General features: G+C 46.4%; 2 protein-coding genes and 1 non-coding gene across 3 annotated transcripts; all 3 read right to left on the bottom strand.

Moving 5' to 3' along the window:
• Positions 1 to 806: 806 nt before the first annotated feature.
• B0T15DRAFT_509855 (uncharacterized protein) lies at positions 807 to 2,099 on the bottom strand (the record flags this gene model as incomplete). Its single annotated transcript, XM_062867819.1, has 3 exons — positions 807 to 870; positions 1,114 to 1,333; positions 1,784 to 2,099. The coding sequence occupies 3 exons, from the start codon at positions 2,097 to 2,099 to the stop codon at positions 807 to 809; spliced, it is 600 nt and encodes a 199-aa protein (XP_062722262.1).
• Positions 2,100 to 3,437: 1,338 nt separating this feature from the next.
• Positions 3,438 to 4,683, bottom strand: B0T15DRAFT_527335 (uncharacterized protein). The gene is made up of 3 exons (XM_062868966.1): positions 4,052 to 4,683; positions 3,893 to 3,994; positions 3,438 to 3,838 (listed from the first exon to the last, which is right to left on the bottom strand). The coding sequence occupies exons 1-3, from the start codon at positions 4,380 to 4,382 to the stop codon at positions 3,540 to 3,542; spliced, it is 732 nt and encodes a 243-aa protein (XP_062722261.1). The 5' UTR covers positions 4,383 to 4,683; the 3' UTR covers positions 3,438 to 3,539.
• A 16,290-nt stretch (positions 4,684 to 20,973) lies between these two features.
• B0T15DRAFT_t77 lies at positions 20,974 to 21,050 on the bottom strand. Its single transcript has one exon. It is a non-coding gene; the product is annotated as a tRNA-Leu (tRNA).
• Between the last annotated feature and the right edge of the window lie 3,606 nt (positions 21,051 to 24,656).

Here is a 24,656-nt window from a genome sequence, read left to right as displayed (position 1 = left end):
AGCATAACCTCCTGATCGGGTAGGAGAGTGACGCGCCGCGTAGTTTTGACCTTTCGTACGTATGGCACTGCATGCGAATAGACGGAGAAAGGTATCCTGAAATTCAATGCTGTTAAGTCGACTGCCTTGGTGTCGTAGTTGATGACGGCTTTGTAGGCGTCAAGGAAGTCATTGCCCAGCAAAAGATTCGGCCTTAGGTGGTCGACGACCCATGCGACTTCGGTGTCGGTCGCGGAGGAATACGATGACTCCGAATCGGAACGGTCTGCCTCGGTGCCCGACTCGGGTTGGCCTTCCGCAAAATGGACTCGGTCGCAGTGACGATGACAGTCCCGGTCGTTGTCATCACGCTTGCGGTTGTCATCCCGCCTCCGGTCATTGCGATGCCAGTCGCTCTTGGCTTCGGTCGCGGTCGCGGCGTTCGCTGGACCTAGCACGGCTATAAGATTTAGAGTCATAACACGAAGAGCCATAACGCAATGAATTATGACGTGAAGAATCATTGCGAGATGAGTCATGACGAGATTGCTTTGAAGATGAGTCTTCCACCTTTTTTAGTTGTCGTGGACGACTTCTTCTGGCTATACTGGGGGTAACGTTCGAGAGCTAGGGTGAGAATGATTGAGCGCTTGCCTTCGACAACGCGCATATAGGCTTCGATATCGCCGTGATGCTCCTCTGGCTGGGGAAGGAATTGCTTGATTCCCAGATCCATTGTATTCCAGATGTTAATCGCCACGCCAGTTGGTGTCCTGCGAGTCCAGGATACACATGGCGCGAGCCCAGCGAAGCTTGCATACGAAATATTATTCCAGGCCTTGGTCGTCTTTGGCAATCTGCTTCAGAGCCAACGACGTCTCATTATAGCGACTAGTAGCCACGGCAGCGTCCACGGCAAACTATAAAGCTAATCTCTCGAGCATGGTCGGTAAGCCCTAGGCCTACCAGCGTCGCCAACGTTCCCCATTAACCTGGTTAGTCCATCACAAGACGGCAGTGCCGGCAAGTAGAGTTAGGAAATGACTTAAAATCTGCCTGGCTACTTCGTCGCGAGTCTCCGGGGAGTCTAAGAATAACTGGATGCGACTAATAAAGCAATTCACGTCTATGTACATAACGTTTTTGCCGTCGAATACCATGCCCATATCGTCCGGGTCATCAAAAAATAGGTCGAACATGCCAATGTCCTCGCGGCGAATCTTCACCGACAATGCCGATTGGCTGGCGGCAGTGACGCCAGTATCATAGGTGCCCTCACGATGACGGTATGGGTCCCGGGATAGACCGTCACAGTTACAGTCGCGATCACCACGGCACCCGTCGCCGGAGTCGTCTTCACCATCGTCGTCATCACGTTAGTCATCCTATCACCGCCTTCTCTATCCCTAAGGTCCGTCGTCAAGGCTGGCATCGCGTCGCTCCACGTAGGCGTTAGTAATGGCTTCTAGGTTGCTCATTCGTTCCCTCAATTAAGCGATTCCCGGGTCGCCCATCGAGTCGGTTAGGTTAGCCGGGATTCGCTGCTCTAGCTGCTGGATGTGTTGCCAGATACGGCTTGCAGAGTCCTTTGTCGATTCGACCTGCCTGATTTGCTGGTCTAGACGGGTTTATAAGTCCGCTTGGTTCTTAGTCAGTCTAGAGTCCAACTCGCTGATCGTAGTGTGCGAGGTGGCCGTCTTATAGGCTATTCTCCGGTTAACGGCGCTTGCATTACTGCCGATCTTATTCTCTAGTCTAGTTAACCATACTCTAAAGTAACGATCCAGATCCGCGGCTATAATACTAGATGAGGCTCCCAAAGCCGTCTGGTTCTTGTTCACGGCGTCAGTGAGCTCCTGGAGTTTCGCGTTGAGGGCCGCGAATTTAACGCTTGTATCAGCGGTAAGCTTCGAGATGGTATCCCGTATAGTCTGGTGCGCCACTCCGTTGCCGGCCGCTTGTTTGTCCAGTAGTCCGGTCACTATTTCACCGAGCTTGACAGAGTGGTCCTTGACACCTTGGATTTCGGTATAGAGACTGGAAACGCGGTCGCCTATAATGCACATTTCGTCCATAAGCCGGGCAATATAGAAGTCGGTCTTTCCGTTAACCCATATCATTGTTTCCTTGTTATTACCCAACCTTTCGGGCATCTCATCGACGATTTCCTACTCCGGATAGAAGGTAAGGAAGCCTTTTTTGCGTATCTCTTCTTCCTGCATAGCCAGTAGGTCGGTTTGCAAGGAATTGCATGACGGTAGCTGGCCGGTTCCCCTAGGTAAATTCGCAGGAGGAACGCGATCGCCGTCCATCGTCTCGGACTCGCGACAGTATCGCAGGTGGTTCTAGGGGGTTCTATTGCGCTAAACCGGGTTACCATTGTCAGTGGTTCCGCGAGGGCATTCCGAGCCTTCCTTGTCCGCGGCTCCGTATTTTCCGTTCATAATACGCTTCAAAGGGCTACCGGGCAGGGCGCGGAGGACGGTGCTAGCTCAAGCAGAGAGGTTAAGATCCCGCGCGAGCCTAGACTAAAGGGTCCGGAACACGGTGGCTACGCGGGTCGGTGTTTTCTGCCGAGCACGGTAGGTTTCTAGAGGACTGCTTTATACTCCAGGACTATCGTTGAAAAGATCGTCTGGAAATGAACCAGGAGTTACGGCCGACATATCGTACTTTCAGTACAGTGACAAAGCAGATGGGAAGGGAACCTTCCTATGCCACGGCCAGTTACCCAAATTCGCTGGTCGGTTCAAGGTTGGTTGGGAGAAAACCACTATCGCTTACCCAAGTTCGGTGTAGTAGGGAACCCTTTGTGGCGAGTTGCTTCAGTTGCTTACCCAAGTTCGGCAACTTTGAAGCTCTCGGATCCGGGTGTTGACATAAATATCGGCCGACTACCCAAGTTTGTCGGTCGATGGTGCTTCGTCAGCTGTGATACCGGTTACACAGTGCGTCGCTGAACTTCGTCTTCGAGGAGCCGGTTACCCAAGTTCGCCGGTCTCGAAGGTCGAAGTTTGCTCGGTTGACTGCTCCCAATACTGGTTACCCAAGTTCGCCAGCGGTCAGTACAGTCGGTTGAGCTCCGAAGCGCGCGCCTGGTTAGCCAAGTTCGTCAGGCCGGCCGAATAAACACTATGGTGAGGTCACAGATCTCAGTCGCAGCTACCATTTGATGCGGAAATGCACCGAATATGCAATACACAGGTAAAGTAGCGAAGGAAAGAGATGATGAATTAGGAAGGTGGGCCGCGATGCGGAATGCAGGTGGGGTTTTATGTGCGGGTGGCACAGACCACCTGTATGCGCGATGCGCTCCACAAAGGATGTTGGGGTGTGCCCCACATCATCTATCTACAGGTTCTGGAGCTGATAACGTGTAGGTATTGGTATAGTAGTAGGGTAGTAGTAGAGATCATTACCATGAGCCAAGGTTCGCTCCGTGATAATACCACTGTACCCACGACGATAAAGAAGCTCGCAGTCAGCCCCAGATATCAGAGGTCGTTCGGAACGTGACTAGACGAAGTGGTGTATTATTTACAATTAGACGCAGGCCTCATCTATCGTACACAATTGCTCACCGCTGCTTCTACGAGCAGCTTCGCATACTGCCGATGTAAAAATCCTGGGAACCCACCGTAGGGGTCTTCCCTGCCCGTTAAATCGGTGCCGTCAAAGGTGATGCATTTCAGCCTGAACTCGACCCGTTGGTTTTTTTCGTCCACGGTAGCGGACAGCTCAAAGATATTATCCAGCTCCTGAGGTGTTGGAGGTAATTGCTTGGGCCCGAGGCAGCCCCTGAATGTGAGAGTCGATGGTGTCTTGTCAAGAACGAGAAAATGGTTTGTGATGACGGTCCCTAGGGTATGCATCAGCACGTTTCACGCCTCCGCAGCAAACCTTACGATTTTACCTGGCTCATAGCTATCACGCAGAAGTTCCTGCTTGGTCCACAAATCGTTGATGTTCGATCCGTCTTTAGTCATACGCATGATATTGCGCTGGATGCCATACCCTGGGCCGCCCGTCAGTCCAAAGCTCTGTTTCAGACGGAATGATGAGTCTGGCTAACCGTATCCTCCCCACATGCCTGCACAGAAGGTTTCAACCATGCGAGCGCCTCCCCGTCGTGCGTCTTCTAGCAGCTCCGGTCTGACCTGGGCTAATGGGACAGCCCGGACGCAGCAGTCATTTGAGGACGGGTTGTTTCTTGGGTTGATGGTCTTAAGTATCGGGTGTCGAAAAAGCGTCGAGTTCTCTGGGCCAAACGGCTCAAAGCGGCACCTGCTCGTCCAAAGGTACAGAGCGCTGAATCCCACGATGGGGCAACCCAAGACAAATTGAGAGAGGAGGGCAAGTCTCTGGCGGAGAGGTCTTGAGAATGACGAGGCACGAGCCGCCATTCTGAGAATGAGGCCAAGACAGGATCGGGTGTTGAGTTCAATAACACAGGTTTCAGAACTTGAAGATTAGATATGGCCGCTAACATTCCGGTTTCGGCCAGCTGGCCAGGGCTTCGGATGAGTGCCGAGAGCCAAGAGGTTTTGCTCGTGGAGTTCTTTGTCATGCTTCATAATGGGCGAAACCGCTGCCCAGGATTGTTTGTAATAGGTCCCACCAATGTGATCGCCTGGAGGGGAAGCCCGAGTCTAGCATTAATTCACGCTTAAAACTCAGAATACACCGGGTACCCGAGAAGCTATTGGCTCCCCCGTCACTTCTTGCTTGATAGTTATTCAGGTTTTCGACTTTCTCTCATGATGTCACAAGTTCTTGGAAGGCATATAGTTATTCCACCTCAATTCGGATTCTTAGCTCTTGGTAGTGGGCCCAGCATCCTGCCTGAGCAGATTGATGCGGAAATTGCACCGAATAACGTGATTGCATAGCGAGTGGCGCACCATAGCGAGTGGCGCACTCCACCATTGCAATTGAACTATCGTACAATATATCAACACCACAAAGAAAATGACCAATCCGAACTACTCGGAATCCGATTCCTCATCCACTTCCGCATCCTTTTGGCACGTACGGGAGTTGTGTCCTGTTCTACCGCAGTTGCCACAGCGCCGTGAACCTGCTGCCTTGCTCCTCGACCGACCACTCCCCAACCGCGTTTCCTCCATAAGCTGGGCTTGTACATCCCTCTCAGCCAAGATATCACCTGCATCCTGTATGCTTAGTGGTCCTCCTCTGCGGATGCGACATTTTTCGTGCGTCGGCGTTTGCGTAAGGCTACATTTGCATCCTCAAGCTCTCGTACGCGAGCCTTTATCAACACCACTTCATGCATAACCTTTATCGTACCCTTCACAATCTGGTCAAGAGTCCCAAAAATTGGGGTTGGAGAGCTACCTTGATGTCTGGCAATGTGATAGTTGATGTGTGTCGTCTGCAAAGAAGCCTCAGTGGCATTTTGTGGTGTCTTGGGACCCAACTATCGTACGAGCTCTCGAGGAAGGGGGGGGGGGCAATGGGTGTTGGCGTCCGAAGCTTGATATCTAGCTGGGAAGTCACCCTCTCCAGGTCGAATGGGACAAGGCCTGCCCCTCGGAAACCTCCTCGTACGTTTTCAGGGTGGAATGTTTCTTTTTTTTTTTTTCTTTTTGGAATGCATTGTGAAAGGCGAGAAAGAAGTCGGGCTTGGTGATGTGGTGGATATGGTTGCGCATGAGCTTCTCGATTTCTGTGCCGTACGACCGCTTCAATACACTAAAACACCCAATATCGAGTGGCTGAAGTAGGTGAGATGAGTGTGGAGGCATGCAAAGTGTGATGATGTTATTTTCTTTGCAGTAGTTTTCAAATTCGGCTGAGTGGTGGCTCTCGTGCCCTCAAGGACCAAGAGGCGCTTTCCACCTGTCGTACGAGGGCGAGAGTACTTGTCGAAGTGCTTGATCCAATTAAGACCGATCCGGTTATTCGTCCAACCAGTTTCTGAGATATCGATAGTCCATTCGGGTGGGAAAGGACTGTCGCGGTACCAACTTTCCAGGTGCATTTTGCCCGCAACCACCACGTGCGGAGGGATGACATCTCCACCCGACTGCACAGCCTGGATCAATGTAACCCATTCTCGATTGCCAGGCTGCATCTTCTTAGTTCTCCTACGGCCTTTGGACGAGGTAATCACGAGGGTGGCCGAGATCTGGCCCATCAAAAACCCAGTCTCGTTAAAGTTCCAGATATCCGACTCAGGATCCCATGTTTCGCGATTGTGATGCGAACAAGGTCAAACCACGTGCCAATTATTTTCGGATCTTCGCATTTGGCCCTCTGGTAATCGTACGGACGCGACCAACGCGTCCGGAGATCTGGTTGTCGTCGTACGAAGTTTGAAGCCCAGCGTAGTCCGACGCGTGACGCGCCACGCGACCCGCGCAGTAATTACCTCTATTATAGTAATAGTACGTAGTAATATAAAGGAAATCTTCTAAGAAGATTTAGGGATTATACTAGAGGTAATATAGCAGGTACAGTTCTTACTAAATATAAGAGACCCTATGTCATGAACCAACCATATATGGCGGCCGGGTGGGGCACGACCCCGGGGCCTGGGCCAATGGCCGTCAGAGACGGCAGGATCACCAAGATCAATTGGGAGCTGGTGATCCAGGTACAAAGGTACCTAGGAGAGGAAGCTGTATATAGTTCTACCATTCTATCACTCATTCAGATAGCTAGCTTCCTCAGTGAGCAATTACAAGCAGTAGCCTCCACATACTGTGCAAACATTGCGACTAGCATTGTTGTGAACCTTTTGGCTTCACCGAGACCTACAGTCCGACCAGCAGATACCTTCGACCGGCGAACCCTTTCAGAGGCAGGACTGCCTGTGGTTTCGTCACACGTTGCTCACTCCCTTTGACTCTGGCACGGTTCAGATCGAAGGTAACATCGATCACCATGGCACCTCAGACACCCAGCACCCCAGGCTCCCAGGGTCAGACCGCAACCATGCAGCAGATGCAGCAGGTCATCGAAGCCCTCAACACGAGGATTGCCCAGCTCGAGGCCCAGAAAGATAACACTCAGGCCCTCAAGACTCTCAACGACAAGATCGCCCAGCTCGAGGCCGAGAACGGCAATATACAGCAACTCGTCAACGAGGCCTATAACGGCAAGCCCAAGGACAAGGCCAAACTCGAAGCACCCCCCAAGTACAGAGGCGACAAAGAAGGACTCACTAGATTCCTTACATCTATAAGGGCCTACCTTAAGTACTACCCGGACAAATTTACGGACGAATCCGCCAAAGTCATGTTTATCTCCTTGCGGCTCGAGGGGAAGGCACTTCGATGGTTTGAACCTACCCTAAAGGATTAGCTAACCAATAGTACGGACGCTTAGGACGATTTTACTATTGAAATCTTCAAATCGTATAATAAATTTAAGCAGGAAATCCAGAAGGTGTTCGGAGACTATAATGAGAAGCTCTACGCGTAGGAGCGACTTGTACGCCTAAGGCAGATAAAGTCGGCGGCTACCTATACTATATAGTTCCGCTAGGATTTACTTCGGTACGAGATCAATAACAAAGGTCTTATATAGTTATTCTACGATAGTTTAAAGGAAGAAGTTAAGAATGAACTATATTAAAAGGACCGACCCGATACGCTTGACGAATATATTGCTATAGCTATCTATATTGACGATCGGATTTATACCAGGCGTTAGTAGCGTAAGGGATATAGAACGTAGCCTATATTTGTCAAGGCAAACGATAAGAAAAAGCGATAGTACCCTAGTATATCGTATAGTACCTACGCTAGTCCGATAGACATAGACGCCACCTAATATAAGGATAAGGGACGTAAGGATAAGTCCTAGATTACCTATTTCAACTACGGCAAGAAAGGGCATTTTAAACGAGAGTATCGTAGCAAGAAGAACTAGAAGCAGGTGCCCGGCAAGGAAAATACCACGATCGACAAGTCAACCTACGTGGTTAAAGTGGCTACAGTAAGCTATACCGAGGATAACTTCGACGACGTAGTTAACCAGGGTATAGCTAAAGGAAGCATCGACAACTTCTCTTGGTCAGGAAGCAATAGCCCCTATGTTACGTTCGAAGAGCCTATTATAGGTTATAATATTGCCGCCGCCGTGGCATTATAACTCGCAGAAGGTTGGGGATTCCAGTTGACCTAGGACAAAGAAGGTCAATAGAGGACGCAATAGTTGGATAACGAACCTATTGGCCCGAACCCTATCTTTCTCGCTCAATGCCTTTAGGAGGCTGAAGAGGAACAAGCCGAGCTTCGAACGATTACCCGAAGACTTGCGGAAGAAAAGGCTTAGGCTATAAGCCAGCTGGAATTTATTAAGGCCAAGTTGGTTAGGGTCTAGGAAGAGCACTACTCAAACTTATAGGATGGACCGGCATAGGACCTAAGCCAGGATAGGAGGAAAAATAGAATTAAGAACCCTAAGGCCGAATACTAGAAGGCCTAGAACCAGCGAAGACTCAAGGGGCAGGAACCATAAGATTGGGACACTTTTTGGAACAAGAAGCTATATAACGGCGTTAGGGATAGCAATGCAGTATATATCTGGATTGGATTTGGCCTATATTACAAACCCCACGAATAAGATGCATTTTGACTCTAACCCTAGCGATATAACTATGTCTACGTTCTATAGTTCCAGTATATTATGTACGAATGCCGATACTACTTTCGATCAAACTTTGACAACGACTTTTGGCCCGATAGGCCTACCGACCGAAACGGAGAACCTCGACCAGTCCTATAGGTTTGGGATGCAAGGACCGGCGCCGACTAGTTCCTATAGAAGGTCGAGAGGACCAACGCATACGATAGAATTAGGGTAATACCGTAAAGAACCCAGCCAAAAGACTGCCAGTAGTAGCCTAATAGCACTCGATAGTATAAGAGCCAGGATTGCTTAATCCATATGCAAGCGAAGCTCTAAGAATATTACAAACGCAAGATATATATACGAAGATGGATGACGCCTTGCGAACGGCGATAGGAAGAAAAAAGAGCCAACGAGATTCGACAATTGTTCGATAAACTCCCGAGACTTAGACCGTAGGACGGTGACCAAGAGATATAGGAAGATAGGGATGCCTATCTAGATGCTTAGACAGAGTTAGGAAACGGCTTAGGGCCCTCCAAGGGGCCTAGAAACTACTAAATCTATTATAACGACAATAGATCTATAGGTACAGGAAGAACTACGTAAGGAAAAGGATCTACAACCTCCCAGTAAGCGAAAGGGAAGCTACTGCGATTCAGAACGACAAACCCAATAATAGAATCTAGGTTATAGTATACTAGAAAGGATTCCAAACATTGGCATTAGTAGATAGAGGATCTTAGGTCGACCTTATCTCGCCAGCACTTGTCAATCGACTTAGGATCCTATAGAGGATTAAGAAGAAATAGTATATTGTTAAAGGACTATTCGATACCCAATGGGTACAATAGGAAACAGAACCACTTAAGATTATAGTAGAAGGAAAAACCACCAAAGTAGTATTTGACATTATTAAAATAGGGCCTAAGAAGGACATGATTCTAGGACACCTATAGTATCGAGATTATAACCCAGACATTAGTTAGAAGGGAGATGGCCACCTACGACCTTGGGAATAGAGGCTATATCCGACCAACGAGATAGGAAGCGCAGACAATAGATCGCAATAGGGAAGATCACCCCGAAAGGTAGCCCCTATAGATCTACCGCAAGAGACGGATAGTACCAGGGAGCGTACTACGGACTTAGGAAAAGGCAGCAGTCACTAGGAAGAACGGCGAGAATCGGCAAGACCAGGCTAGAGGCAACGCCACTTACGACGATACCCCCGTACGGCTTAGAGAGACACAGACGATATCGAAATCGCTATTATCTCGATCGACGAGACCGGAGAATTCGAATTCTAGGATTAGGTCACCTAGAGGGAAGCGGCCAGTATTACGGCCGGAGACAAGTTCTTATACTACCGGAGTATAGAGAAGAATATAGAAATAGGCAAGATCCTAGCAGAATACCAAGGACACCCGGCGTTCGAAGCGAAGCATCTTAAAGGGCTACCAGACTATAGACCTTAGGATTACAAAATCAAACTCAAGGAAGGAGCCCAGTTGAAATTCTTCAAGGTATATTATACTAACGAAAAACAAGATACTAAGTTAAGGAGATATCTTAAGGAGAATCTTAAGATAAGGTATATTAGACTATCGATATTATTAGCGGGCTACCTAGTCCTATTCGTTCTAAAGAAGGATAGGAAGCTTCGGATGTATATAGACTACTGACAGCTAAACGGAGAGATAGTAAAGAACCAGTACCCCTTACCATTTATCTTGCGGCTTCGAGACCAGTTGGTAGGCGCCCGCTACTTTACTTGCCTCGACCTTCTAATAGCGTACACCTATATTCGCATTAAGGAAGGAGATAAATAGAAGACAGTGTTTTATATTCCCTACGGCTATTACAAGTACCTTATAATGCCCTTTGGATTGACAAATGTACCGGCAACCTTCTAGGTGGTTGTTGACTATACGATCTGCCTATTCCTTAATAGATTCGTAATCTATTACCTAGATAATATTCTTATCTTCTCTAAAATACTCGAGGAATATAAGAAGCATATAAAGGCAGTACTAGATATACTCTATAAGTATAAGCTATTAGTTAATAAGGATAAGAGCAAATTCTATATTATAAAAATAGTGTTTCTTGGATACGAAATTTCGCCTAGTAGAATTAGGATAGAGCTAGCAAAGATTGAAGCGATTAAGAAGTGGCTATAACCAATAATAACAATAGAGGTACAAGGATTTATCGGATTCGCCAATTTCTATCAAATGTTCATTAGGAACTTCGGCAACCTTATATGACTATTATATGAACTCACAAAGAAAGATATCGAGTTCCAATAGGAAGCCGAGCACAAACAAGCGTTTCAGAAGATCTGCGATACAATTATCGACGATCCAATGCTCTAGTTACCAGACCTACTATCACAAACCAACTATATAGCAAGACCCGGTAGGGCACGACAGAAACAGGCAGAACCAATCAGCAGAGGTAAAAGCCGTAGGCGGCCGCATAAGGACGACCTAGGTAGCTCAGGGTCGCCGGCAAGCGAGAGCGATCATAATAGACTTGGGTAGCCGCCTACCCAAGGCGATCAAAGGTAGACTACGGTAGCCGTCGAACGACGGCGAGCCAACAGGATCGGCTAGGTATATAGTCATTCATTATAAAGGACTCTGGGAGTTCTCCAGTGAGCAATTACAAGCAATAGCCTATACCTACTATGCAGACATTGCAGCAAGTATTATTATAAACCTTTTGGCTTCACCAAGACCTATAGTCTGACCAGCAGTTACCTTCGACCGGCGAACCCTTTTAGAGGCAGGACTACCTATAGTTTCGTCATATGTTACTCACTCCCTTTGACTCTATCACGGTTCAGATCGAAGGTACCACCGACCATTATAGCGCCCTAGACACCTAGCACCCCGGAATCCTAGAGCCAGGCCGCAACCATGCGATAGATACAGCAGGCTCTCGAGGCTCTCAACGCCAAAATCGCCTAGCTTAAGGCCGAGAACGGCCATATGCAACAGCTCGTCAACAAGGCCTATAACAGCAAGCCCAAGGACAAGGCCAAACTCGAAGCACCCCCTAAGTACAGAGGCGATAAAGAGGGACTTATTAGATTCCTTATATCTATAAGGGCCTACCTTAAGTATTACCCGGACAAATTTACGGACGAATCCGCTAAAGTTATATTCATCTCCTCGCGGCTCGAGGGGAAGGTACTTCGATAGTTTAAACCTACTCTCAAGGATTGGCTAACTAATAGTACGGACGCTTAGGACGACTTTACTATTGAAATCTTTAAATCGTACGACAAGTTTAAGCAGGAAATCTAGAAGGTGTTCGGAGACTATAATAAGAAGCTCTACATATAGGAGCGACTTGTACGCCTAAGGTAGATAAAATCGGCGGCTGCCTACGCTATATAGTTCCGCTAGGATTTACTTCGGTGCGAGATCAATGACGAAGGTCTTATATAGTTGTTCTACGATAGTTTGAAGGAAAAAGTCAAGGATAAACTATATTAAAAGGACCGACCTAATACGCTTGACAAATATATCGCTATAGCTATCTATATTGACAACCGAATTTATACTAGGCGCTAATAGCGCAAGGGATATAGAACGTAGCCTATATTTGTCAAGGCCAACAATAAAAAGAAGCGATAGTACCCTAGTACGTCGTACGGTACCTACGCTAGTCCGATGGATATAAACGCCACCTAGCGTAAGGATAAAGGACGCAAGGACAAGTCCTAGGTTACCTATTTCAATTGCGGCAAGAAAGGGTACTTTAAGTAGGAGTGCCATAGCAAGAAGAACTAGAAGCAGGTGCCTGGCAAGGAAAATACTACGATCGATAAGTTAACCTATATAGTTAAAGTAGCTATAGCAAGCTATACCGAGGATAACTTCGACAACGTAGTTAACTAGGGCATAGCTAAAGGAAGCATTGACGACTCCTCTCGGTCAGGAAGCAATAGCCCCTATATTACGTTCGAAGAGCCTATTATAGGCTATAATATTGCTGCTACTATAGCATTATAACTCGCAGAGGGTTAGGGCTTCCAACTAACCTAGAACGAAGAAGGTCAATAGAGGATATAACAATCGGATAACGAACCTATTGGGCCGAACCCTATCTTTCTCGCTTAACGCCTTTAGAAGGCTAAGAAGGAACAAGCCGAGCTTCGGACGGTTACCCGAAGACTTATAGAAGAAAAGGCTTAGGCTATAAGCCAACTAGAATTCGTCAAGGCCAAGTTGGTTAGGGTCTAGGAAGAGCACTACTCGAACTTATAGGATAGACCAGCATAGGACCTAGGCCAGGACAGGAGAAATAGTAGAATCAAGAACCCCGAGGCTGAATACTAGAAGGCCTAGAACCAGCGAAGACTCAAGGGGCAGGAACTATAAGATTAGGACACTTTTTGGAATAAGAAGCTATATAATGGCGTCGGGAATAGTAACGCGGTATATATCTGGATTGGATTTGGCCCGCGCTGCAAACCCTATAAACAAGACGCACTTCGACTCCAACCCTAGCGATACAACTATATCTATATCCTATAGTTCCAGTGTATCGTATACAAATGCCAATACTATTTTCGATCAAAATTTGATAACGACTTTTGGCCCGATAGGCCTACTAACCGAAACGGAGAACCTCGACTAATCCTATAGGTTTAGGATATAGGGACCGGCACCGACTAGTTCCTATAGAAGGTCGAGAGGGCCAACATATACGATAGAATCAGGGTGATACCGCGAAGAACCTAGCCAGAAGACTGCTAACGATAGCCCAATAGCACTCGATAGTGCAAGAGCTAGGATTGCTTAATCTATATATAAGCGAAACTCTAAGAACACTACGAACGCAAGACATATATACGAAAATAGATAACGCCTTGCGAACGACAAGGGGAAGGAAGAAGAGCCAACGAAATTCGACAATTATTTGAAGAACTCCCGAGACTTAGACCATAGGACGGCAACCAAGAGGTATAGGAGGATAGGGACGCCTATCCAGACGCCAGAATAGAGTTGGGAAACGGCTTAGGGCCCTCCGAAGGGCCCGGAAACCACTAAATCCATTATAACGACAATAGATCTGCAGGTATAGGAAGAACTACGCAAAGAAAAGGATCTACGACCTCCTAGCGAGCAAAAAGGAAGCCACTGCGATTCAGAACGACAAACCCGATAATAGAATCTAGGTTATAGTACAATAGAAAGGATTCTAAATATTGGCATTAGTAGATAGAGGATCTTAGGTCGACCTTATCTCGCTAATATTTGTCAATCGACTTAGGATCCCGTAGAGGATCAAGAAGAAATAGCATATTATTAAAGGACCATTTAATACCTAATAGGTATAACGGGAAACGGAACCACTTAAGATTATAATAGAAGGAAAAACCACCAAAGTGGTATTTGACATTGTTAAAATAGGGCCTAAGAAGGATATAATTCTAGGACGCCTATAGCATCGAAATTACGACCCAGACATCAGTTAGAAGGGAGATAGCCACCTACGACCTCGGGAACAGAGGCTATATCCGACCAACGAGATAGGAAGCGTAGACGACGGATCGCAGCAGGGAAGATCGCCCCGGAAGGCAGCCCCTATAGATCTACCGCAGGAGACGGACAGTGCCAGGCAGAGCACTACGGACTTAGGAAGAGGCGGCAGTCACCAGAAAGAACAGCGAGAATCGGCAAGACCAGGCCAGAAACGACGCCACTTACGACAACGCCCTCGTACGGCTTAGAGGAACACAGACGACATCGAAATCGCTATTATCTCAATCGATAAGACCGGAGAATTTGAATTCTAGGATTAGGTCACCTAGAGGGAAGCGGCCAGTATTACGGCCGGAGATAAGTTCTCGTACTACCGGAGTATAGAGAAGAACATAGAAACAGGCAAGATCCTAGTAGAATACCGAGGACACTTGGCGTTCGAAGCAAAGTATCTTAAGGGGCTACCAGACTATAGACCTTGGGACTATAAAATCAAACTCAAGGAAGGAGCCCAGTTAAAGTTCTTCAAGGTATACTATATTAACGAAAAGCAAGATACTAAGTTAAGAAGATATCTTAAAGAGAATCTCAAGATAGGGTATATCAGACTATCGATATTACTAGCAGGCTACCTAGTCCTATTTGTTCCGAAGAAGGATAGAAAGCTCTAGATATATATAGACTACCGATAGCTGAACGAAGAGATAGTAAAGAACTGGTACCCTTTGCTATTTATCTTGCGGCTTCGAGACCAGTTAGCAGGCGCCCGTTACTTTACTTGCCTCGACCTTCCAATAGCGTACGCCTATATTCGCATTAAGGAAGGGGATAAATAGAAGATAGCGTTTCGCACTCCCTACGGCCATTACGAATACCTTATAATGCCCTTCGGATTAACAAACGCACCGGCAACCTTCTAGGCGGTCGTTGACTATACAATCTGCCTATTCCTCGACCGATTCGTAGTCTATTACCTAGATAATATTCTTATCTTCTCCAAAATACTCGAGGAATATAAGAAGTATATAAAGGCAATACTAGACGTACTCTATAAGCATAAGCTATTAGTCAATAAGGACAAGAGCGAATTCTACATTATGAAAATAGTATTTCTCGGATATAAAATTTCGCCTAGTAGAATCAGGATAGAGCCAGCAAAGATTAAAGCGATCAAGAAATGGCTATAACTAATAATAACAATAGAGGTATAAGGATTCATCGGATTCGCCAATTTCTATCGAATGTTCATTAGGAACTTCGGCGACCTTGTACGATTATTGCACGAACTTATAAAGAAAGATATCGAGTTCCGGTAGGAAGCCGAGCATAAATAAGCGTTTTAGAAGATCCGCGATACAATCATCGCCGATCCAGTGCTCTGGTTACTAGACCTACAGAAGCCATTTGAGGTAGAAACCGATATATCCGATTATACGATCGGGGGACAACTTGGTTAGTACGACGAACAAGGGAAGCTATACCCAGTTACATTCTTCTTAAAAAAGCTAGAAGGACTACGGCTTAACTACCCAATCTACGATAAGGAGCTGCTAGCCATTATCGAGGCCTTTTAAGAATAGAGACTATACCTTAGCGGTATAACCTATGAAGTTCAGGTTTATACAGACTATAAGAACTTGTGGTACTTTACTACTACTAAGGTGTTAAACGGACGATAGACTCGATAGGCGGAATTCCTTTCAGAGTTCAACTTCAAAATCAATTATAAGAAAGGCTCGGAAAACGCACGAGCAGATACATTAAGCAGGAGGCCAGATCACTTTAGGAATAGCCAACTAGAAGCCTCGCTACTATTACTTCAATAATAGCTAGATGGTTCTTTATAGCATGCTCCCCAACCGATAGAAGATCTCGATAACGACATGCTTCTATAATAGGACAAAGATCCTAGTATATAACCTCTGCAACCGTTTGAAGAATATTGCGCAGTCTTTAGGGAAGAATAGCTAGGAAAAGACTTCTAAGACTAGAAGTAGAACAACATAGACGAGAAGGCAGGCATCTCTTGGAGAGACAGAGCGTTATAGTATAACGGCAAGGCCTATATTGTACTATAGGATCAAACAGAACTAATCAAGGCGATCTACAAGTCAAAACTCGGAGGACATATAGGAATCGCCAAAATAGTTGCCAAGGTTTGGCAACACTATAACTTCCTAGGACTTAGGACCAGAGTCAAAACCATTGTATAGGAATACAACCTCTACAATCGAAGCAAGTCGGCATGGCATAAGCTATACAGGCTTTTAGAACCATTGCCAGTTGCAGAACGACTATAGAGTTCGGTAACGATAGACTTTATTACTAAACTACCACTTTCGAAAGACTCGACTACCGGAACGAAGTATAATAGCATCCTTACTATGGTCGACCGACTTACTAAGTAGAGCTACTTCTTCCTATACAAAGAATTATAGTCAGCAGAACAACTTGCGGATATAATCTACCGGCATATCGCATTAGTATATAGATAGCTAGAAGAGTAGATCACGGACCAAGACACTAAGTTCGCATTAAAGTTTTAGCAAACGCTTATAAAGCGTTTGGGTATAAAGAGCAAGCTTTCAATAGCATACTACCTATAGACAGATGGCTAGACGGAAAGGCTTAACTAGATCGTCGAACAATACCTTAGAACGTTTATCAACTTCCAATAGAACGACTAGGTTAATCTATTGCCAGCGGTATAGCTTATATATAATATAACGCCAACGGAAATAATAAAGGTCACTCTATTCTTCGCGAATTTTAATTATAAAGCAGATTTATACTAGGGACTAAATATTATAGTACCTAGGGCAAAAGTTAAGGTAGAAAAGATATATATACTATATATAATGCTAAAAGAAGAACTCGAGTTCGTTAGGCTTAGGATAAAGAAGTACTACGACAAACATTGGCTCGAGGGACCTCGCCTTAAGAGAGGAGATATAGTCTATCTTATTTCCCGAAATTTAAAAATAAAACGGCCAAGCCAGAAACTTGACTTTAGGAAGATTAGACTATTCAAAATCGACGTAAGAATTTCGATATCCAACTACCGACTTTCGTTACTATTAATAATAAAGCTATATACTAATATCTTCTATATCTCGCTCCTCGAACCAGCATCTAAAAACGTATAGGTTATAAAAGATATCGAAGCCAAGGATAAAGAAGAAGAGTAGGACGTTAAAGAAATCTTGGACTTGCGAATAGCCAACGGAAGGCTAGAGTACCTAATCAAATGGCTCGACTTTGGACTAGAAGACAACTTATAGAAGCTAGCAGAACACCTTAGCTATATAGAAAAACTAAAGGAATTCTATCGACGGAATCCAGATCGGCCAGGGAAAAAGAAAGCGTAAAAATCTTCTCCCCGTAAATAGCTCGACCCGGCGGTCAAGCCACTTATATAGAGAAGGGGCGTAGATGGGATTCGAACCTATAACCTCCTAGAGCATTCGCCCGGGTATAATAACCAAGCTGCACCACTAAGCCATTTCATTTGTTGGGAAACAGGCAACAAAATCAGATTGAGAACCAGGCAGGAAAAAGCGGCTATAGGCAGCAATAGCACGACACGCACGGCAGGCGCAACCAAGACCTGACCACCATTACGAACCCCCGGCACCACCGGATAGAGCAGGACCTCCAGTACTAGGAGAAGCAGGGACCTCGCTGCCACTACCACCCGGAGAGCGGAGCAACTAGTCGAAGCCACCCCCAGGGAAATCAGGAATAGCGTCAGCAGAACCATAAGGCACAACGCCTATAGCCTCCCAATCAACCATACCGGCAGCACCTAACGCTTGTACCTGACTAACCAATGACTGTTCCTCCGACATCGGCTTCGGGGAATCAGGTTCTTCCTCCTCCTCCAAACGAGTCATTCTGCGACGGAATATCTCAACCCTACGCTCGCGGAGGAAACGCTGCTAAGAGCGAAGATAAGACAAGCGACTTAGGGTCTCGGCCAGCACCTATTCTATTTCCTCAATATCCTTTGCTACTTTCTCCTGCTCCGACAAGTTAGATAGTACTACTACCTGTTAACCACCAAGTAAAAATACCCCGAGCACAACACTCATACGCATCGGCCACGTTAGGCCCGCTATACTTCTTGCCCGCCCGAACATAGTTCGAGCACTTGTTCGACCCCTCCATTATTATACAACGCCTCTGGGGCTTTGCATTCCAACAACGCTCGCAAGGCATAGCGACTTCGAAGCCCGTTCGCTCGATTTTCGTTGCGAAAGCACGGCGCTCACGCTTCAAGTCACAGGAACTATAATCCTTAGGATCAGCCATGGCGGAAGGAACGGGAAAAAGGTTAGGGCAACAAAAGGACTTACGACGGGAACCGGGAGTATTAGCGCTAAAGTATGAATGTTCGGCAAACCTAGGTCTTTCGGGACGAAAGACATAGAGAGGGGACATCGTATCACGAACCAACCATATAGCAAGACCCGGTAGGGCACGACAGAAACAGGCAGAACCAATCAGCAGGGGTAAAAGCCGCAGGCGGCCGCATAAGGACGACCTGGGTAGCTCAGGGTCGCCGGCGAGCGAGAGCGATCATGATAGACTTGGGTAGCCGCCTACCCAAGGCGATCAAGGGTAGACCACGGTAGCCGTCGAACGACGGCGAGCCAACAGGATCGGCTAGGTATATAGTCATTCGTTATAGAGGACTCTGGGAGTTCTCCAGTGAGCAATTACAAGCAATAGCCTATACCTACTGTGCAGACATTGCGGCAAGTATTGTTATGAACCTTTTGGCTTTACCGAGACCTATAGTCCGACCAGCAGTTACCTTCGACCGGCGAACCCTTTCAGAGGCAGGACTGCCTGTGGTTTCGTCATACCTACAGAAGCCATTCGAGGTTGAAACCGATGTATTGGACTATACAATCGGAGGACAACTTAGTTAGCACGACGAATATAGGAAGTTGCATCTAGTCGCATTCTTTTCGAAAAAGCTCGAAGGACTACGACTTAACTACCCAATCTACGACAAGGAGTTACTAGCAATCATCGAGGCTTTTCAAGAATAGAGGCTATACTTCAGCGGTACAACCCACGAAGTTCAAGTCTATATAGACTATAAGAACTTGCGGTACTTTACTACCACCAAGGTGTTGAACGGACGACAGACTCGATAGGCAGAATTCCTCTTAGAGTTCAACTTTAAAATCAACTATAAGAAAGGCTCGGAAAACGCATAAGTAGATACATTAAGCAGGAGGCCAGATCACTTTAGGAATAGCCAACTAGAAGCCTTGCTGCTATTACTTTAACAATAGCCAGATAGTTCCCTACGGTATATTCCCCTAACCGATAGAAGATCTCGATAACGATATACTTCTATAATAGGACGAAGATTCCGGTATATAACCTCTGCAACCGTTTAAAGAATATTGTATAGTCTTTAGGGAAGAACGGCTAGGAAAAGACTTCCAAGACCGGAAGTAGAATAACGCAGACGAAAAGGCAGGCATCTCTTAGAGAGATAGAGCGTTATAGTATAACGGCAAGGCCTATATTGTACTATAGGATCAGACAGAACTAATCAAGATAATCCACGAGTCGAAGCTCGGAGGACATATAGGAATCGCCAAGATAGTTGCCAAGGTTCGGCAACACTATAACTTCCTAGGACTTAGGACTAGGGTCAAAACCATTATATAGGAATACAACCTCTACAATCGAAGCAAGTCGGTATAGCACAAACTATATAGGCTCTTAGAGCCATTACCAATTATAGAACGACTATAGAGTTCGGTGACGATAGATTTTATCACTAAACTACTGCTTTCAAAAGACTCGACTACCGGAACAAAGTACAATAGTATTCTCACTATAGTTGATCGACTTACCAAGTAAAGCTACTTCTTCCCGTATAAAGAATCATAGTCAGTAGAGCAACTTGCGGATATAATCTACTGGCATATTACATTAGTATATAGATGGCCAGGAGAATAGATCATAGACCGAGATACTAAATTCGCATTAAAATTTTAGCAAGCGCTTATAAAGCGTTTGGGCATAAAGAGCAAGCTTTCAATAGTATACTACCTATAGACAGATGGCCAGATAGAAAGGCTTAACCAGACCGTCGAACAATACCTTAGAACGTTCGTTAACTTCTAATAGAACGACTGGGTTAATCTATTACTAGCGGTATAACTTACGTATAATACCATACTAATAGAGATAATAAAGGTTACTCTATTCTTCGCGAACTTTGGTTATAAAGCAGATTTATACTAGGGACTAGATATTATAGTACCTAGGGCAAAAATCAAGGCGGAGAAAATATATATACTATATATAATACTAAAGGAAGAACTCAAGTTCGTCAGACTTAGGATGAAGGAATACTACGACAAGTATTAGCTCGAGGGACCTCGCCTTAAGAGAGGAGATATAGTCTATCTTATTTCTCGGAATTTAAAAATAAAACGGCCAAGCCAGAAACTCGACTTTAGAAAGATTAGACCGCTTAAAATCGACGCAAGAATTTCGACATCCAACTATCGACTTTCGTTACTATTAATAATAAAGCTATATACTAACATCTTCTATATCTTGCTCCTCGAACTAGCACCTAAGAACGTATAGGCTATAAAGGATATCGAAGCCGAGGACAAAGAAGAAGAATAGGACGTTAAGGAAATCTTGGACTTGTAAATAGCTAACGGAAGGCTAGAGTACCTAATCAAATAGCTCGACTTCGGACTAGAAGACAACTTATAGGAACTAGCAGAACACCTTAACTATATAGAAAAACTAAAGGAGTTCCACCGACAGAACCCAGACCGACCAGGAGGGAAGTATAAAAATCTCCGGCCGGGTCGTGTCACCCTATAGTAACGCGACCTATATGGAGAAGAAGCCCAGATGGGATTCGAACCCATGGTCTCCCAGAGCATTTACTCGGGTATAATAACCAAGCTGTACCACTAAGCCATTTCATTTGTTGGGAAACAGGCAACAAGAATCAGATTGAGAACCCCAGGCAGGAAAGAGCGGCTGCAAGCAGCTATGCCACAACACGACACGCACGGCAGGCGCGACCAAGACCTGACCGCCACCGGCTACGAACCCGCACTACCTCGAACCTCGTCAACGGCAGGAGGAGAATCCCTGGACTGCAGGAGCGCGTCGAAATCAAGGGGCCCTGACGAAACACCAGACCCATAAGGAATAACGCCAGCAGCCTCCCAGTCAACCACACCAAAGGCACCCAAGGCCTGCGCCTGACCAACAAGTTGCTGCTCCTCCGACATCGGTTCTAGGGAAGGGGGCCCATCCTCTTCCAAACCCTCCAGTCCACGAGCCAGCAATGATAAGCCGGTCTCCGCCAGGCGTTGACGCTGTTGTCGAAGACGGGAAAGACAGCTTAACGCCTTAGCAAGCTGACGTTTAGCATCTATAATCGCTTTATTAATCTTGTCGTAGGCCGATAAGTTTGCCACCACTATTCTATTAGGAAGGGCCTAGCAAGCACGAACGAAGAGGGTACCTATAAGCGTTTGCAACGCTAGGACCACTGTATTTCTTCCCTATACGAACATAAGAAGAACACTTGTCCGAACCAGGCACCATAATGCAACGCCTATATAGCTTTGCGTTCCAACAACGTTCGCAAGGCATGTCGGACTCCTCGCCGTCGCGCTCAATTACTATTGTAGCAACACAACGTTCGAAGGCATAGTTTCGACAGGGCCTAGCCGCCACTATATCAGCCATAGCAATAGTGAAGGGAGAAGAATAACAACTTACCAGGGGACCAAATCAAGGGGGCAGTTGACGCTAAAAGGAAACACGACGACGGCCAAGGTCTTTCGGGGCGAAAGACGTCGAGGAGGGGCATCGTGTTACGAACCAACTATATAACCCGACCTGGTGGGGCCATGCAGGTGATGAAGTTACCAATCGGAGAGCACAAGGCAGTAGGATGCCCCACATGGACGCCGATGGACGACAGCGTCCAGGAGCGTCCGTATGGACGCCTAGGGACGCTGGCGAGCACTAGCGACCATGGACGCCCGAGGACGACGGCGAGCGTGGGCGTCCACAGAAAAATAGCTAGTATATAGTCATTTGTTACGGAGGGCTCTGAGAGTCCTCCAGTGAGCAATACAAGCAGTAAGGTAGCCCTACATTACTGTGCAGACATTGCGACTTGCATTGTTGTGAACCTTTTGGCTTCACCGAGACCTACAGTCCGACCAGCAGATACCTTCGACCGGCGAACCCTTTCAGAGGCAGGACTGCCTGTGGTTTCGTCACACTATAACTTCGATAAGACTAGGTTTCAGATGGGTATTATCTTAACGGCAATAGTTATTACAAGCTCCGAACGGCATAGCAGGGCAAAGTCGAAGCAGCCTGGCAATCGCAAGTAGGCAACGGTAATCTAGGGCGTCAATATAACTGGCTAGGCGATCCCACCGTTTATTATTGTCAAGGGCAAACATTACCTCTCCTCTTGGTACGAGAATAGCCTATTGCCGAAGGACTAGGTCATTGCGATATCCGAAAACGGTTGGACAACCAACAAGAGAGGCCTAGAATAGATTTAGCATTTTAACAAATATACTAAAGCTCGAATAGCTAGGGTTTATCGCCTCCTGGTCCTCGACGGCTATAATAGCTACTATTCGACCGACTTCGAGCTCTATTGCAAGGAGAATAATATTATTACCCTCTATATACCTCCCTACTTATCTTATATTCTTTAGCCGCTCGATATTAGGTGTTTCAGCCCATTTAAGACAGCATACGGCAAGCAGATCGAGGGGATAATATAGGCAAGCATAACCTATATCACTAAGGAGGACTTCTTTCCTATATTCTATGCCGCTTTCCAAGCCGCTATAACTCCTGAAAATATTCAAGGAGGTTTTCGAGGTGCTAGAATTGCTCCTTTTGATCCCGAGAAAGTAATCTCATAGCTCGATATCCGTCTAAAGACGCCAACGCCCTCAAACTCGCCGCCCAATAGTGCCTACGCCTAGGTTTCCAAGACCCTAAACAACCCAATCGAAGCCTCCTTGCAGTCTACCCTTATCAAGAATCAAATTGCCCGGCATCAAAATAGCTCTCCAACTAAGATTTTAAGGGCGGTTGACATATTTGCTAAAGGGACGTCCAAGGTCATATATCAGTTGGCATTGTTAAGGGCAGAGAACCAGAGCCTCCGAGCAGCAAATGAGGCACTAAGCAAGCGCCGAAGGGTTAAAAAACAACGGCTCCGACAAGGAGGATCACTTTCTATATAGGATGCACAGGATCTATAGGGCCAGAGAGACGTTAAGGTACAGATTAAGAAGGAAACGCAGGCGGGTAGTGGTCGGAAGCCGAGGGTTGAGACACGCGCGCAGCATTGTGGCAACTGCGGCAAGCCTGGCCACAATGCGCGTACCTGTCAGATAGTTGTTGAAACGTCCGAGGAAGACGATTCCGAGTAGTTTCGTTCGTTTTGAGCTGGTTGGGTGGAATTAATATAGATAAAGTTAAGGGGGTATAGTTTAGTGTAACTTTCGCATGCATGTAACTTTCGCTATACACTTACGTTAACTATACTTAGATATTTATTAACGTATCTTATCAGCGAGCCGATCATATCAGCGAGCCGATCAATTTCCACCACACCAAAACATCTATCCTCAATTACAATACACTACACTAGGAACTAACTATAATTACATCAGAAACAGCTGAATCAGACCCTTCTGCAACCTCCTGGCACGTACGTACATTATAGCCAGGCTTGCCGCACACACCACAGCATCGAACCTTCGTACGCCCCCCCCCTGTACCACCACCGTCCGGCTGCGTTTCTTGTACCACCTCTCCAACCACGGCCTTCTGGTCTAGTAGATCCTTTGCATCCTATACTGCAAATGATCCTCCAAGCTGCACGCGTGTTCTTTTGGCTCTCCGGCGCTTGCTTAGTGCCTCGTTGGCCTTACGGAGCGAAGAGACCTCTGACCGAAGGAGGGCCATCTAGTGCATTATAGCCATCGTACCCTTAGTAAGTTGATCCACAGCACCTAATATTAAAGTTGGAGAGCTGTTTTAATAGTTGGCAATGTGAGTCTTGATAAGTGTTGACTGCGATTCGGCTTCTCGGGGGTTGTATGGTGTCTGGAAGACCCAAGATTGTACAGTGCTAGGTCGTAAGGTTGGAGGTGTCGGTGTACGAAGCTTTACGTCTAGCGTAGAAAGGACCCTCTCTAGATCGTATAGTACTAGGCCAGCCCCTGCAAAGCCACCCTATATATTCTTCTCCGTTATGGAAGCAAAGAAGGCCTTGCGAAAGCCGCAGAGGAACTCGAGCTTGCTGATATAGTTGATATACGCGCGTATTAAGTCCTTAATCTGGCGACCGTATGACTGTTTCAACAGCCTAAAGCAGCCAACATCGAGTGGCTAGAGCTTATAAGAGGAATGCGGAGGCATATAGAGCGTAATAATGTTATTCTCCTGGCAGTAGAGCTCGAATTCGGTAGAGTAGTGGCTTTCGTGGCCGTCGAGGATCAACAACCGCTTTTTGCCCTTTGTATA

The sequence above is a fragment of the Chaetomium strumarium genome, assembly GCF_033439665.1.
Source record: "Chaetomium strumarium strain CBS 333.67 chromosome Unknown B0T15scaffold_3, whole genome shotgun sequence".
NCBI lineage: Eukaryota > Fungi > Ascomycota > Sordariomycetes > Sordariales > Chaetomiaceae > Chaetomium > Chaetomium strumarium.
Note: the sequence above shows the minus strand (reverse complement) of the source record. Positions and strands in the feature narration are given on the sequence as shown.